A 17,135-nucleotide genomic window follows, 5' to 3' on the forward strand; every position below is an offset into this window, starting at 1 on the left:
AAACGTTATGCACCTTTTTATAGAGTATGAAAAATTGAACTGCATCTACCAGCTTTTGCATGTACATACTTTGTAAAACACATCAGACTGGAAGGAGGCTGTCCAGTTGGATTTAGGTCCGGCTGGACTTTGGTCTGGCTTTGCACGTCTGAAAGATTAAATTCTTGCTCCTTTTTCTTTGCAAAAGCAATTCAAGCTCAGTCAGGATTGACACAGATCAGCTGCAAGCAGCAATTTTCAAGCTTTTCCACAGATTCTCATATAGTTTTAGGCCTAATCTTCAACTGAGCCATTCTAAAAGATGAACTTCAATCTAAACCAGCTTGTTGCATCTCTGGTTGCATGTTTAGGGTTGTTGGTCCACTAGAAAGTGAAACTCCATCCAGTCTCAAGTCTTAAAATAGCAGGACTGACTTTTATTTAGCTCCACTAGTTTACGTTGCTCCATCACATTAAAATACATGAAGGTTTGGAACTGTGAAAAAGCTATGAGTGCTTTTGCAAGGCAAAATCAAAATTATAACCAGAATGAATTGAAATCAGAGGGAAAAACTCCTCCACAAATAGAATATCTGTTTGCCTTTAATCTTACCTAACGACGACCCTTCACCTCCTCCCATCTCAGGGTCAGGTGACCTCTCCGTCTGCCTTGAATCAGTTGGGATTAGTCAACATACCAGCTGCCTTCGGCTGATGGCAGTGGTCCAGTAACACCAGCAAGTAAGGAACGTGTTTTATGGTTTGTTTCTCTTATTGATAATTAAGAAGCTCAGATGGGGATACGGGAGTTAAAACAAAAGACGATCTATAGGGAACCAGTAGAAGAAATCAGAACGAGGTGTCGAGGATGATCTCCTGATCTTTCCACCGCAGCAGCTTAATGAGTTAATGTTCATTTGAGGTTAGTGTTTTACTCAATTCAAGTTTGCTTAGATAAAAAACAAACAAACAAACAACAAAAAAACAGTTTTGGTTTTGTCTCCATCTGCTGTTATATGTTTGTTTTTCACTGACCTCTTTGGTGCATTGGTTTTATTGTAATGCCAAGTTAAGGTTGTCCGTTCACAAGTTAGAGCAGATTTATGTTTAGGTTTATTCACTTTAGATCATTTTATCTTTCTGTTATTGTGTCATCCTTCCATCTATTTTTATGGTGATTTAGTTTATTTACTGGGCAGTGATCTAATCTTAGAACAGAGGAGGCAAAATCCCAGTAGACAGGATTACTGGTTTGAGTGAACAGTTGGCACTAATCAAAGGCTTCCCTCTTGTCCCTCTAATGCTGTTACATGAAGCACGAACATGTAACTGGTGCAGATATTCCTTTATTTGAGCCTCAAAGAGAAAAGCTGTTTTTAGATTTATTTTCTGCTTCACCGATTGTCTTCCAAGTCACTTGTCTGCTCTGCTCTGTTTCGGGCCAATCTTTTAGCTCATAGCTCTCATTAGGCATCATCACCTTCTGAGCTCCATGGCGTCTTTGGACGAAGAGCTCACCTGCTCCGTTTGCCGAGACAGCTTCAGCCAGGCCCACCCTCTACCTTGTGGCCACAGCTTCTGCCCCGCCTGCATCCGTGAGGCCTGGAGCGCTCAGGGGGAAGGGAAAGGTCGCTTCACCTGCCCCCAGTGTCAGGAGGAGCACGGCGAAGTCCTGTGCGACTGCTGCCCTCTCCAGGCAGAGGACAGTCGGCCCCCGATGGCCGTAAAGACCTGCTTGAGGTGTGAGGTGTCGCTCTGTGCCGACCACCTTCAGCCCCATCTGGAGAGGCCGGCGTTCAGCTCCCACCTGCTGGTGGAGCCGCTGGGGGACTTGTCCCAGCGAAGGTGTCCGGCACACGCGGAGGTATTCCGCTACTACTGCGTGGACGAGAGGGTGTACGTCTGCGGGGACTGCCTGCTGGAGGGGGCGCACGCGCTGCACAAGGTGAAGCCGCTGAGACAGGTGGAGGAGGACCTGAAGGTGAGCTGGGTGACAGGGCCGTACAGAACTATTAAAGGGGCAGTTTTATGCGTTTTCCAGTCGCATAGCGTCTTTTCTCTTTCTTTCAAGGTTATTCCCGGCTCTAGTGGCCTTTATTTGAGAGTGGTCAGTCAGGAAAGTGGGTTATGAGAGAGGAGGAAGACATTCAGCAAAGGTCAACAGGAACCGTGAAGGCCACATCTCACGCTTTACCCCTGCCTGCGATGGGGTAAAAAAAAAAAAAGTTTACCCAACACTGCCCATATGTGAGATGATAGTATCTTTTTATTGCAGAATCCAATAATTATCTCACCTTCAGTTATAAAAATGTTGTATTTATCAAACATAATACGGGGGTCACAAACTGCAACCCGATGTTCAGCAACGTTTAGATGTCTCTCCTCTTCAGCCCGGTTCCAATACTAGCTTTTTAAAGCTTAACCTCACACTAGTGAGGGACCAAGGGACATGTCTAAAAGTTGCACAAGTCTCTCCCTCCAGGAGTGCAGCTGCAGACTGCTGACTTAAAAGAAATTCGACGCAACTTAAATTGGGCCTCTGTCTCTTTAAGAAATTCCTGCTGTTTCCAGTGCTCCGCCTTCAGCACGTCATCAATTCAACTCTATTAAACTGACTCACAAACATTAGTCAGCGCACTGAACTGAGAAATAGTTCATATAATGAGCTCAGCGGATGCTCAGTTCCACCAGGTGTCTGCTAATTACCGCTAGCTAGTCTGAAGGAGCCGAGTGGTGGAGCAGCTCTGTAATGCAGAAGCTCAGATTGGAAACTGCGGCAACGCATGGAAGAATAGAACAGAATATTTTATTGTAACAGAGGGGAAAAGGCGGCGCTTTTTTCAAGGATTGCTCAAACATACATCAGAGAATCAATAAGACACTCCAGGTATGTTTTTGATGAGGGAATAACATCATAACATGATGTAAATATCAAAAAAGTAGATTTTACACAACACTGCCCCTTTAAACGTCCTAAACCTTTTCATGCTACAGCCTCAACCTTCAACATGTACAGTATTTCTGAGATTTTATGTGGCAAACCAAAACATTGCACACAGGAAAATGGGAGTTGTTGCATTATATGGGTGACTTTCTCTTGGCAGAGATTTTAAGATTACCTTTGTGAGTATTCTAAACACTTTGTTTAGATCGAAGCACATTCAAAAACTGGGACTGCCCATGCAGTTGCAAAGAAGAATAAACAAAGCTGGTGTTACGTTGCACCTCTGGCACAGATTTGAAGGTGCAACTGCAGCAAAAAGTGGTTTAAGAAAGTATTGACTCAAAGAATCTGAATACAAATGCATTGTTTATTATATAATATCCAAGTAAAACTGCATTGAGATTTTTAGAAAAGGTTCAAGGGTTATTCATGTTTTTGCTGGATTTTGGCAGGTCAGGGTAAGGTTGCTCTAATGGTATCTTGATTTTACAGGTCATCTTACAGACTCTCCTCATCAAAGCAGAACAGAAGCTAAAAGATGGGGAGAAAGCTCTCAAAGACCATGAAAACATCGACTCTGCGATGGCGGTAAGTAAGGACTTTGGTCTTATCAGTTTAAGTTATTCCAAACCTTATAAGGCTAATCCATTTGAGGAGTCACAAAAGGTGATCAGCGTCTGTAATTACCCAATTTATTCAAACATGTGATATGCAAAGTCGCGTGAATAAAATAGGACACCATATTTCATTCGCCATCAACAAACATTGACGACTAGTCTTTGAAAAAGAAAGCTTGATTGCACTTAAATTACAAACAAAAAGCATGATATGCTTATCTGTGAAAAAAGTGAAACAAAAAATATGTCTTCTAGTTAAGCAAAACGTTAGTGCACCCTTACCTCGAATAATCTCACTTCTTTTGACTATAATAGCTTCTTTGAGAAGTTTGTCTGGTAGCCATGTGCCAGTCTCTGACGTTGGGTGCGGGGAAACTTTTCTCCTCTCTTTACTTTCAGTCGTGAAATGTTTGAGGAGTTTCTTACATCTACAGCCTGTTTCAAGTCACACCACAACATCCCAAAAGGATAAAGATCTCAGCTTTGACTCAGCCCAGCACTCGCCATTTCTTAATTCTCAGTTCTTGGTGGATTTGCCGGGAAGCTTTGGCTCGCTGTCATCTTGCGGAATCCAGTTCTGGTTCAGCCGTGGTTTATATTCTTACAGAAACTTTCATATTTTCCTGCTACCCTGCAAAATTGATGGTGGATACTGTGATTGTGAGCTAGTACGCTCCTGTTGCATAAAGGTATTCCCAAACATGATACCTCCACCTCTGTGCTTTACAGTTGGTATGAGGTTTCTTCTCCTGGGATGCTGTTTATGACAATATTTATTACACACATTCAGTAACTGTGATTTTTATGAACTCTTTTCATTTACGACTAATTAATTACTTTTTATAGTCTACTTGTACTACTCCTGTGCCTTGAAGTTGCCCCCATGGGATAAATAATATTATTCACATATGAATAGGACACAACCTCTGTTCAGGTCTCCAGACGGTTGACCTTTGATAACCTCTGGAAACCTTTTCCTTAAAATGATATCGGCACAAACAAAAATATTTGCCGTACAAACATGGCACAAAGATTTGACACCAATTTTGTTTAATTTTGGTAAAGTTTGGTTGACCTTTTGACCTTTAAACTGGAATTAATATCTTCAAAACAAAAGCAGCACAAGCGAAACTTTTATCAGCGCAAACGTAGCAGAGTTGATTGTCACAGATTGTGTTTGAGTTCGTAAAAGTGAGGGGACTGCTTGACCTTTCTTGACCTTTGGAAACGTTTATTAAAATCTTTAAAGCGATAGCGGCACAAATTAAACTTTTGGTTGCGCAAAACAGCAGAAAGAACGTACAAACGTTTGACACCGGTCTCATCTGATTTGATAGATTCTGCCATGTTTATTCTCCAGTTCAATTTGGAGTAATTGTGGGGGTGTCTTCATTTATTCCACACCATAAATTGTAATTTTTTTTCTTTTAGTTACATCTTAGAAATGCACAAATAAAATCTCGTTTCTTCAGTTTAAGTAAATCAGTTGTACTTCTAGAATTTCACAGAATCATTATTTCTACATTTCCACGTGTCAAAATGGGCCAAAAATCACACAACTGACCTCCTCCAGGACTCCCTGACGCGGGACGAAGGCCAGGTGGAGCTGCTGGACACGGACCTGCAGGCCCAGGTGAAGAAGCTGGTGGTGGCTCTGAAGGAGATCACCAAGAGGGAAAGGCAGCAGATCGTAGAGCGTGTGCACCAAGACTGCGCCAAAGTGAGAGACGACATGAGCCAGACGGTTCATATTCAGCGCTACCTGAACCTGCTGCTGGCAGAGACGGACCCTTTCCTGCTCATCTGGGTAAGACTCTTCCAGCTACTCGGTGCAACAGTGGGAATCGGCTTAACGGCATGGCATAAGATCTTTACATTCAAAAACACAAGTAAAACCACTTGAAAACATTACATGGGAGAGATGGGTGATGCTGCATAATTTGGTACTGAGCCAATGCCAAGTAAATACAGAGCCATTGTCGGTAATACCGGTACTTTTTCTTTAAGTTTGATGTATCATCAAACTTCTGACTTGTAGGTGTTTTTGTTGTTTTTCTTTTGAATTATTTACCCAGGATAGCATTTGAGCAAAGTTTATAGGTATCTGCAAAATACTTTAATAACACACTAACATGTTTTGTGGGCATTTTTGCTCAATGAACAAATTGCAAAAACTATATCATTTGAGAGGAAATCAAAACGAAATCTTTTTTGAGGAAGAGTTGAGAAACCACAGCACAAAAATAAAGCAAAATCTCAAGATGGAATCTGAGGCTAAAGTATCAATCTTGTAACACTTGTATGGATCCAATTTTACCCCTCTATTACATGGTTACTCATTTAATTTTGGTTTGCAGGGAATTGTATGATGCAGGAGCTGTTCTGGTTGTGATGGAAGCATATAGTCTTTGGCGCAACCTGGAGTAGGGATCGGCTGCATCAGAATTTGAATCAGGAGTAGGAACATTGGCCGCCTGGCAAAAATAAAATATTGTCACAACCACACCGGCCTGGCAGACCGCCAAACAATTTATTAGCCATGTAGCTAGCTACTATACCTGCCTTCCTGTCGCTTCTCCAGCTGAAGCCAGAGTAATGTTACCAAACAGCTGAAGCGAACAATCCTCACTCGTCATAATAATAAATGTTTGGCTGCCTTGGATTTGCATTTGTATTTTCCTCTTTGTTTGGAAGAGGAGGTGCGCATACCTCCAAATTCTGCATGTTAGCTTGATGCTCAGAGGGAAATTGTGAATTCTTCAGGCTCAAGTTGAAATGCAAGACATGCTTCGATGCCGTCCCCGGAGAAGCCGCGGCATCGTAATTAGTGATGACGAGAGAGGGGGATGAAGAGGAGAAGAAGACGCGAGTAGTGACTCACTGCGTTTACGATGGGTTTAAAAAGAGACAGCCATAAAAAACAAACCCCACTCCAAGCTTCCGAGCTTCTGTTTGATCAACTCCCAGCGATCAGTGAAAAATACACACATTTTGGATCCTTTGTGCGTACTTCCTTCTGACTTCACCGGCCAAGATATATACAGCGCCAGATTTAAATGATCGGAGGCAACGGAAAGAGTACAGAATAGCCCTTACCTGCATCCGCTCAGCTGGTGAAATATTGACAGTGAATGCTCCTCCACAAGGCTCAGCCTATCCACATCCAGTGGATATAAATCATTTACACAACCCTGGTAAGACATAAGGTATCTCTGATATAAAATGTAACTTTTTCCACAAATCTGTTGGAGGGAAATTGTAAAAAAAACTAAAAGAAATGGCAAGAAACCTGACCGCATACGTTCACACACTCTTTGACTTTGACTTTCCAGAACCATCCTCTATTTAAAGTTCAGAATCAAGACGCACAGGGTCAACACTATGCCAGTTCAACCATCTCACATGGATGTCTCTTTTAACTAAAGCCATAGTTTGCAAAGAAGAGTCAGTCGAAGAAGTAAAAAAAAAAAAAAAGAAACTTCAAAACTTTTTATCTAGAAAAGTTTGGATATCATAGCTTAATGATTATAGCCAAGCCTAAAATTATTCAGTAAATGTAGAAGAACCTTTAAGAGTATGTCCAGCCAAATTAAACTTGTTTATAAAACCTTTTGTGTTCATCTGAGTCTGCTCATGGGCTTTACCTTTTCTTAAAATTTGGTAAATACAGTTAAAAAAATAATGTATGTCCTGAAGTGACATTTATGTTTGTGCTTTAGCTTTTAAAATAATAAAAATGAACCCGAAATATACAGAAGTGGTGTTAAATAAAACATGTTCACTCCTCCTTCTTTCAAGCCCCTTTGTGGGTTGAGTACAAATGCAGCTGATTAACAGATAATTGTAACGTCCTGGAATCGTAATTTGCTGTAAAACAGAAGAATCGACATGCTCCAGTGCTCCTGTGGAGGTCAGCGCTGCAGTCCCATTGAGATGCTCCTCTAACACATCAAGAGACACAAACTAGTGAATTAAGAAAAGCTGCAAAGCCGACTGGAAAAATGATTATTTTATCATAATGTCAGAGACTGATAAGGCCTTATAGATTCTTACTGAATCTGAGAGCTTTTGCCATTTCTCAAATATTCTTGCTGAAAATGTAGTATGCTGTCTTTATGACTGTTTCATTTAATGAAAAAAAGTGAAGAGACAGAAACATGCTTCATGCGAATGAACAAACAAAAGTGACCTTGAAGGTTTTTTTTTTCTTTTTTTCAGAGCAGATTCACATGAATCCTTGTAATTCATTCTGGGAATGTAATGTGTCACGTTTCTTTCTACTGTCCTTTTCCTTTGCAGGCGTTTCAATCAGACGACACAAAGTAAGTCCAAACGAAGGATGTTTTTTTGTTATTTTTCTGTTAAGCATTTCTTGGGATGACATGGAAAATCTAGATCGGCCTGCTATAAAAATGTAAGATGTAATAATTATGAGTGGATTTTCTTATTCTGCACCATGTGGTGTGTTGCAGATTGCTAGCAGACCTGAACTGCCCACTTTTCCTCCCTGAGCCCATCTGTGTGGACAGGAAGCACATCCTGGAAGACGTAGAGGGCAAATATCGAGAGTTCATCACGTCCACCCTCCGCTGCCTCAGCGAGCTCAAGAGGGAGCTTTGTGAGTGGCTCGTTAGTTTCACCCATCGGCTTCAAAGACCAGCAACATTACTTATCTATGAGGAAGTAGTTTGACTTTAGGGAAATATTTGCATTTTTCTAACACATATCTACTAAATTTTACAAACTTATCCCCAGACATGATCTTTTTAGGGAAAATTCTGTCATGAAAAATTATTAATATCCGTTTATTTATTTACTTTTTCTTTTTTTTTTACATATGCTTAAGGACAGCAACAATGTATTTATTTGTATTTTATGCAATAGACCATTTCAAAGTAGTGCATAATAGTGAAATAGAAGGAAAAATATTTCTGTTTCTCAAACTTTTCTTTTTTTTTTTTTTTTTTACAAATACACAATCTGAGAAGTGTGGCATGCTCATCCTCTGAACATGCCAGAGGATGAGCATGTTCAGAGGAACATGCTCAGAGGTATGCATACATATTTCTTTGAAATTTGACTGAATGGATCCAAAGACAGTAAGTCAAGTAGAAGCACAGGTTAGCAACCTGAGCCATATTCATCCTCTGGGCCTGATGGCATCAGGTCCAGATTTTACACCTTGGTTGTGAAGATATGTCCCGACTTCGTCACTATCCACAAAAAATATAACAAATATAAAAGATAGTTCATCCAATTTTTGAGAGAAAAACACAGCACAGCTTTTTGAATAGCAAACTCCAGGTAAATTCATCAGCTGTGCATTTTAAAATCATTCTCTTGACGTATATAAGAAATACAACTTTGCTCTTCCCAGATCCAAATTAAGTTGCACGAAATTGTAACTTAATGGAGGAAGGACTTTACAAAATATATGAATTAAAATTAAGATCACATTACGCACAGGTAGACGCTATGTGCAAATAAAGTGATTTCCGCGGTCGATTGGTTGCCTTAGATTTTTGCTTTGGGGTATTGGATTAAAAACGTTGGCGGTTTTCCGGGACAACCCGTTGCAAGGTCCACAGTGAGATCTTTAAGGACGAACAAGTGTTAGAGGAAGTGTTTAAATTAAACGACCAGGAAACGATTCACTGTTGAATACAAGTCTGGATTTCTTGTTAGGTTTCAGATCACTGATAAGTGCAGTAAAAAGTAAACACCTTAAGCATTGGACTCTCTCCCTGCAGTAACCAGCCCTCTGTCCCTGGACACAAACTCTGCCCATCCTCTGCTGAGCATTTCTGACGACCTGCGTTCAGTCGCGCGTGTAAAGAGCCGACTGCCCTGCGCCGCTCACCCCGAGCGGTTTGACCACTGGCCACAGGTCCTCACCGTCCAGACCTTCTCCTCTGGGACTCACTACTGGGAGCTGGAGGCTGAGGGATTCTGGGATGTCGCCATCTGCTATCGGAGCATTGGACGGAAGGGGAAGGAAGGGAATGCTTTTGGAAACAACAAGGTAAAACTGTCGCCACGTTTTTCTCTCTGTGGACCTGCTGTCACCTGAACACATGCACTGCTCAATCAATCTATGTAATTTTTTTTTTTTTGAGTCTTTGGTTAAAGCATTGCTACTGTACTCCCAGGTGTCATGGAGCCTGACGCAGCAGCACGACAAAAAGCTGTCTGCCTGGCACAACCGCAGGAAGACACGGCTCACGTACCAAATGGTCGGCAATCGAGTCGCAGTTGCCGTGGACTACAGCTCCGGGACCATCACCTTCTCCGAAGTGGGACCTTCCAACACCCTGATCCACCTCCACACTTTCTCCACCAGCTTCACCCAGCCTGTGTGTTTGGGCTTCGGACTCTATAAAGCTGAGCTCAAGAGCCGCATCTCTGTCGTTAAAGTGTGAGCAGGAGATCGACGCGACAGGGACTTTTGCCGTGAGCCACGCCTTCTTCCTGACTGGCCGTAACGGCGTTCTCCTCCTAAAAGTGCGTTGATGGCGCATCAACATGGTCGCCTGCTTCAGAAATGCTTTCTAACTATGTGAAATGTGAACACAGAAACCTGACGCTCATTAAAATAAAGAGAGAGGTCTGTTTTGAAGCACATTTAAAGTATTCTTATCCATTTTTTATTATTTAGGTCTTATTAGTAGGATACTTTCTCATTTCATTGAAAATTTATGTAAAATGAATCCTTGGATTTGAGAACACCTGTTCAAAGAGAGAAAGTTCTCATTGGAGAATTTTTACTTTGACAAAATCACACAATTTTTGAGTCAGCACATCCTATAAAATATAGCTTTAAAGAAAATTCAAGCACGGTAGAGGATCTATGATGCCATGGGCCGATTTCTCCTCCAAAAACCCTGAAAACCTAGTGAGAGCGCATGGCGACATAAAGTCTTTTGGTGTAACTCAAATTAAGAAAAGTAAATTATTTTTGACTTTTAACGCAACACATTTTCCCACATCCTTAGCAGGGGGGCAAATCCTTGTGAAGGCTGCTGCATGTGTGAATTTCAACCAAAAGGATTAAAGATGTCTCACTTCCAAGTCTTAAAAAGAAAAATATTTTCCCTTATTTATTCGACAAATTCACATCTGGTAAGTAGCCTTCTGAATTTACAGCCTTGAAACCGCGCAGTGTTTGGCACCATAGCTACCAGCCAAGCAAATGATTATTACTTCACCGTAAAGATTCATTATGCTTTCATCCTTTTTAGCCAACCTTCTACTCGAGTCATGTCTCTGCTCTTCCTGGAAACTAGAAGAAAAAGGAAAAACAACTGACAGACCCTCTATAACTTTGCTCTTTGGAGCTGAGCAGACTCCCAATCGCCTTCCTTTATTCCTCTGTTAGGGTGAGTGGGTGGATGCAAGGTAAGAGGTTGAGGAAGAAGCAGATGAACGGAGGGGGTGGCTGAGAAGAGAAGGGAGGACAAACACACATGCACAGAGAGAGAGAGAGAGATCAGAGGATACTCCGGATCGGCGATCAGCTCGACTTGCAGCGCTGTGAGAGAATGTGACGGGAAGAGCTGGAAAACAAGGATTTTTCCCGCTTCGCCTGACTTCAGCTGGACGGATCTCACAGGGTTTGCTGACATGGGACACAAGCTTCTTCAGTTGAAAACAGGTGATTGTCTAGTTTTTATTTACCATCTATTCTGTCAAGCAAATAGTCATCCTATGTAATGGTAAATATTCATAAACAATATTCATTAAAACTGAGGCTCAATACAGGGGTAGCCTCCTCAAAACAATGTTTCATTTCAGCCAGTCAGAAGGACAGAGGAGGATACTGAGCTGACCAAGACCTGTTAGTGTGTGGAGCTACAGCATATGTTGAGACAGTGTTTTCGTGAAGGTGTGTGTGCTGAGGATGCGTGAGGGAGGGAGGGGGTCTCTGTGTAACAGACAGATGGTCACTCAGTGGAGTTGTTCCTTTTCTCAGTCTCTCCTTCTGGGTCTCCCTGTCATCCCTCCAGAATCCTGCCTCATCACTTTTTGCTTTGTCCACCCTCTTTTCTTGTTTGTCTAATTTTTTTTTTTTTTTTTTTATGCTGAGGGAATACAAAATATCTTTTTGACTCTGTCCGCACGCATGTCTCTTAACTCTTCAGATTGCTCAAAAGTTATTTTCAGACCATCTCGTGACTTGTTTCACCAGGTTCAGCCATGCCAATCTGGTCTGTCCACTTTGACCTCCTGATGTTACCGAGCCTGCTGCTGCAGCTGCTCTTGTTGCTCTCGGCGCCCCTGGAAAGCGGCGCCCAGAACGACACGGAGCCCATCATCCTGGAGGGGAAGTGCCTGGTGGTGTGTGACTCCACGCCTTCGTCGGAGCCCGCTGGGAGCGCTCTGGGCATGTCCGTCCGCTCCGGCTCAGGACGGGTGGCCTTCTCGGCCAGCAGGCAGACCAACCACGAGCCCACAGACATGAGCAACCGCACCATGATCATCTACTTTGATAATGTGAGTAGCTTTGAAATATTCTTTAAGAAGGCATTTGTTGCAGGCCACCGAATTTTATTTGTTTATCAAAATTTGATCAGTCTATTAGTGGAAGGAGTAAATTGTTTTTCCTAATCAGAGAGTCATAGTACTGCAGACTTTAGGGTGACTAAATGAGGTTCCAATGACGAAATTGGAATATTGAGAATGCAGCCGGAAAACTGAGCTATCACTTACAGGGTTGATAATTAATCACACAGCAATATTGTAACGATGAAATAAGTAGAGCCACTCTCAGCCCAGAAAACAGCCTTATCAGAATACCAAACACTCAGAGCGTCACATGGCGCAGTGTTTAGAGCGCACGCCGTACACGGTGGGTATAAAGATCACGGCCGTACCGAGTTCACCTCTTACTTGTTAGATTACTGTCATATAAAGGCCACTGGTGCCGGACAAACACCCTATTTTGCCCTGAATTGTTTTGTTTCACATCTCAACGAACTGAACAGGGTCTCCTGTGGTACACCGTTCCCTCCGTGGGTCGTTCTGTAGTAGGTCGGAGGACAGTTTTCCATTTTGGATCAGTACCAAGCCAATTTTAGCAAGGGCAAAAGGAGAAAAATAAGAGCTCTTTAAGAAGAGGACTGAGAACACCAAGCCAGGAAGGGAAAAACTAATTGGAACTTGAAACTTCACAGATTAGTCTGTAGTTCTGTCTTCTTGGTTCCTTGCTGACCCATTTTTAGAGCAAACAGAAGTGGCCCCAAAGTGATCACATTAGGCGCTGATTACTAAATTGGGTGCTACATTACACAATTAATGCCAGAATAGGATCTGTGATATTTTTCAGAACCACAAGTTAAGTTTCCTGGGAGAGATCATCTCCAAACCAAAATATAACAAAAAGATTTTTGTCTGGAAATAGTTTGTGCTAGAGGTCTACTAGTTACTAAGCAAGTAAGATCATTACTTTAAAGAGCATCACCCGACACTGACAGGTTAAGACCTCCGGCAAACATCTTGGTCTAAGTGTAAAACCGTGCAAAAAGTTGGATTTTTGAAGTTTTGCATCTCTATTCATAACAATGATAAACACAGGAAATTCCAGTGCTTGAAAGATGTGAAAGAAGATGAATACTTTTGTTGTCCTGCGTCTACTAATACAAATGCACATCTGATTACATCCACGCACTGAGGCTAAATGATAATAAGGTAAAGATTGAACATTTGGACTTGGTGTGCTGCCCACACAATTGTGAGATTGTGCAGCGCATTCAAGGCTTTTTTACAGTGCAAATGTAGAAGAGAGAATCAATAGCTTTGAGACCGAGGGCCAACTGAATGTGTAATAAATAGAGTTACTGGAGTGACCTTGGAGTAGGCATGAATGTACGTTCCAGAAAGCTTTTAACAACAGCCCTCACCCTTCTTCAAAGTGTCTTTCTTTTCTCTGTCACACCTTGGACTCTCTTGACAATTTCCTTGCTGACATCGCCTACCTCGCCTGCATTTTCCCCCTTGAAATCTCTGCAGATTTTAGTCAACGTGGGCACTCACTTCGACCAAGAGAGCAGCGTCTTCGTCGCTCCGCGGAGAGGGGTTTACAGCTTCAACTTCCATGTCGTGAAGGCCTACAACAGACAGACCATTCAGGTATGCCATCACCTTAATTCGAGCAGTTGCAGTTGAGGTTGTAGCTGCTTCGCGCGTTCTCCCTGATCCGCGTGTTTGATGTCTCTTAGGTCAACCTGATGGTGAATGGCTGGTCGATGATTTCAGCGTTTGCGGGAGACCAAGACGTGACCAGAGAAGCGGCGACCAATGCAGGCCTGGTGATTCTGGAGAAGGGCGACAAGGCCTACCTCAGACTGGAGAAAGGGAACCTGATGGGAGGCTGGAAGTTCTCCACCTTTTCCGGCTTCCTCGTCTTCCCCTTGTGAGACGGGTGGAAAATGGAAGTGCTGGGTAACAGGGAAGGTGTGAGTGACGGGTGTTACGGCGCTTTGCAAAAGTAGTTACACCTCTTGAACTTCTTGACATCACGTCCGTTGTTCTCCAGAAAACATCTCAGGCTCGGTTAGATTGGGTGGAGAGCATCTGCGAACATCATTTTCCAAGACATGCCCACTTTGACTGGGTCATTCTAACACAGGATGAGGGCTTTTTTTTTTTTATCTCACCAGAGTCCCTTCTTCCACATACTTGTTATTTCTCCTACATGACTTCTGGAAAACTGCAAAAAGTACTTATTTTGATTCCTTTTCTTGCTACTATTCATAAAATTCAAATTGGTGGAGTTCATGACTGATGGTTGTCCAATCAATAGATTATCCAATCTGAACTGTGTATCTCTGCAGCTTCTTCTGGGTTACTGCTTGCCCGCCTCTCTGACTGATCCTCTACTTCACTTTAGATCAAATGCCTTATCTTGGTAGGCTTAGAGTTGTGCCATAGTGTTTCCATTTCCAAATAATTGGTGGAACATTGCTCTGTGAGATGTTGAAAACTTGGGATATACTTTTATCAAAACTTCTCTACACCTTTCTCCCTGACCTGTTCCTTGGTCTTCATGAGGAACGTTCCCTAACAAACCTCCAAGGCTTTCTTAGAACAACATGGAGTTATAATAATATTAAATAACACTCAGTTGGACTGTCTAACTTCTAAAAGCAGCTAGCTGCATTGGATTTTATTGAAAACAAATCAAATTAAAGAGGGTTTACTTCCCTTCCACTTCACAACTATGCTTCTCAAAAAAAATCCCACAAATGTAAACAGACATTTCTTGTTGTAACCCTATAAAATGTGTAAAAGTTTGGGGTGTATGCTTTTGCAAGGTGTTGTACATCCAATTTTAGGACTAAACAAATGAAGAGAACTATCTACAAAAAAAAAGTTGCTGAAAGCTACAAACACTCTATGAAAATAATTTATTTATTTTGTCTTCATGTGAAATATTTATTGTTTATTGAATATAATGATTGTGAAAAAGTATCTATTTGTGCTCCTGTGCTGACATAATGCCAAGCCTTAATTTTTGTTTATGTTAACAGCTAGCTGTGCTCCAAATATCCCATCCAGCTTAAAAAAAGCATTTTGTTTGAATTTACTGTATGACTGTTTCTCCTCTGTCTATCTGTCAGCATCATACAAAAGATGTCTATTTACCAACAAATTTCTATAAAGAACAAAGCACTAAAAAAAACTGAAATCACCTCAACTTGACTGTTTGCATGCAAAAAAAGGATTTTATGAATCACTGCAACTGTGACTGTATAATCTGCAAAAGCAAGGCAGATTTCCTCATGCCCTTTCATGCTGCCGCGTTCGGCGGCAGCGGTTTGTAAATATAGCTCCCACCAGCCGAGCTGGCGTTGGCGTGGACCAGGCACACCAGCGTGGGACGCGGTATAAGTGCCGAGTGTGGCGGATGCTCCTTGCAGAGACACGGACAGATGGAGGCTTTGGCGAGCCTGCCGGCTCATCCCTGCGGGACATCCGTGGATAAAGTGTGGCGCACTGTCACATGAAGTCATTTACGCTTCCCTGGTTCAGAACCACCGCTCTTGGTTTGTCTGTTTGTTTTTCCTTACACACGTCCTTACTAATACAGCCATGAATACATGACCAGGTTTAGGGGTATTTGGTCACATGGGCTAGAACCACGGTTGGAACCCTACTCACCAAAGTTTCTTTTACACGTAGGCTACAAATTAAAATAGATCAATGGTTAAAGGGGCAGCAATATATAAAAATGATTTTTGGGGGGGCTTTATATCATGTATATATTATTTCCCTCATCAAAAACATACCTGGAGTGCTCCTTTGATTCTTTTATACAGTACATGTTTGAGAAATCCTTTAACTTTCCGTGGAAACCATTTGGGGTTGCCTAATCCCTTGCTGCTACAAAGCTCCGCCTATTTGCACAAAGCACCTCCTTGTAGCTCCAGGCTCCAGCCACTCAGCTCCTCCAGACTAGTGGCAGCAGCAATTAGCAATCACCTGGTGGAACTGCACGTCTGTATAGCTAATATGTGAACTATTTCTCAGTCCAGTTCTCCTGAAAACGTTTGTAAAGAGCTTAACAGAGAAATGTTGCAATGGCGTACTGAAGACAGAGTGTTAAAAGAACAGCAGCTTCTTAAAGGGACAGATGCCCAATTTCAAGGCATCAAATTGTGAAGTCAAATTTCTTTTAAGCTATGCTTGATACATATACAGAATTTTTACAACAACCAGTGGTAACATACTTAGTTGATTATGCCATAAAATACCCATATGTACCTGGAAAATATGTAGTACTGCCCCTTTGATACATCAGCTACAAGGATTTTAGGCATTGTCCCCATGAAACATTTTTATCTTTATAAAAATCTCCTTCTTATGGTATAATTTTACAGATATGTCTTCATTTGTACAAGAGAAAAAATATGCACGTCCAAAAATCCACTAGACAGGCTGCTGGCTAAAATTCATTGCTGAAGAACATAAAAGTAGGTCTGTGCTCTAAACTGAGCTCCCATTGCAATTTTATTTAAAAAAAAAAAATGTCATCACGGTTCAGGCACACTGCTCTAGTCAATAAGAGGAAGAGCAGCAGGGACATTTAACAAAGAATAGCAAAAGGAGTTGGTGTTCATTGGTACAAAAACACTCAAACTGACCCAAAGCATTATGATAACTATATGTGACAATGTAAATACACCAGAAAAATCTGTTTTAATCAAAACTTTATCATTTTCAAAACCTTTCTTATTGATTGTCTTTTATTTAGACATTTCATATGGGCTTGCTTACAAGCTTTACTGCTTCGGTTTTTATGGCGACAGTTTGAAGTGAGTCAGGACTCCATCTGATGAAATGCAAATAATGAACCAAATCACTTTAGCAGCGAAGAGAAATGACCAAAATGCCAGTATAATTTAAAAGATCTGGTGGTTAGCTGAGGGTAAAGTGTCAATTGGGAGAGGACATCTATCTTATTGATTAAATGGAGCAGAATGGTTGCTTTCAAGGGGTTTGGTGCATGAATTTGTTCCTCCTTGAACAGGTTTCACATATAAGAAAACTGCTATTAGTAAAACTGCACCCCAAATCAGCCAACTAAGGATTGTTGCCAC

General features: G+C 41.7%; 2 protein-coding genes across 3 annotated transcripts; both read left to right on the forward strand.

The window, feature by feature from the left end:
- Positions 1-252: 252 nt before the first annotated feature.
- Positions 253-10,161, forward strand: trim110 (tripartite motif containing 110). 2 transcript variants are annotated; one of them, XM_032564634.1, is made up of 8 exons: positions 253-901; positions 1,433-1,960; positions 3,416-3,511; positions 5,114-5,347; positions 7,840-7,862; positions 8,013-8,158; positions 9,291-9,562; positions 9,690-10,161. In XM_032564634.1, the coding sequence occupies exons 2-8, from the start codon at positions 1,472-1,474 to the stop codon at positions 9,957-9,959; spliced, it is 1,530 nt and encodes a 509-aa protein (XP_032420525.1). In that variant the 5' UTR covers positions 253-901; positions 1,433-1,471; the 3' UTR covers positions 9,960-10,161. The 2 variants fall into 2 exon arrangements, with proteins under 2 accessions (XP_032420525.1, XP_032420526.1); XM_032564635.1 differs by having other exon boundaries at positions 253-720.
- Positions 10,162-10,948: 787 nt separating this feature from the next.
- Positions 10,949-15,228, forward strand: cbln12 (cerebellin 12). The gene is made up of 4 exons (XM_032566469.1): positions 10,949-11,191; positions 11,726-12,030; positions 13,546-13,665; positions 13,755-15,228. The coding sequence occupies exons 1-4, from the start codon at positions 11,161-11,163 to the stop codon at positions 13,950-13,952; spliced, it is 654 nt and encodes a 217-aa protein (XP_032422360.1). The 5' UTR covers positions 10,949-11,160; the 3' UTR covers positions 13,953-15,228.
- Positions 15,229-17,135: the final 1,907 nt, after the last annotated feature.

The sequence above is a fragment of the Xiphophorus hellerii genome, chromosome 6 (assembly GCF_003331165.1).
Source record: "Xiphophorus hellerii strain 12219 chromosome 6, Xiphophorus_hellerii-4.1, whole genome shotgun sequence".
NCBI classification, from domain to species: Eukaryota; Metazoa; Chordata; class Actinopteri; order Cyprinodontiformes; family Poeciliidae; genus Xiphophorus; species Xiphophorus hellerii.

Excerpts from the sequence above, each read along its gene's own strand:
- trim110 (XM_032564634.1), top strand. The coding sequence starts at position 1,472 with ATGGCGTCTTTGGACGAAGAGCTCACCTGCTCCGTTTGCCGAGACAGC. Across the intron at positions 5,348-7,839 it reads ACCCTTTCCTGCTCATCTGG|GCGTTTCAATCAGACGACAC; the intron begins GTAAGACTCTTC and ends TTTCCTTTGCAG. Across the intron at positions 8,159-9,290 it reads CGAGCTCAAGAGGGAGCTTT|TAACCAGCCCTCTGTCCCTG; the intron begins GTGAGTGGCTCG and ends CTCTCCCTGCAG.
- cbln12 (XM_032566469.1), top strand. The coding sequence starts at position 11,161 with ATGGGACACAAGCTTCTTCAGTTGAAAACAG. Across the intron at positions 11,192-11,725 it reads GCTTCTTCAGTTGAAAACAG|GTTCAGCCATGCCAATCTGG; the intron begins GTGATTGTCTAG and ends TTGTTTCACCAG. Across the intron at positions 12,031-13,545 it reads TGATCATCTACTTTGATAAT|ATTTTAGTCAACGTGGGCAC; the intron begins GTGAGTAGCTTT and ends AAATCTCTGCAG.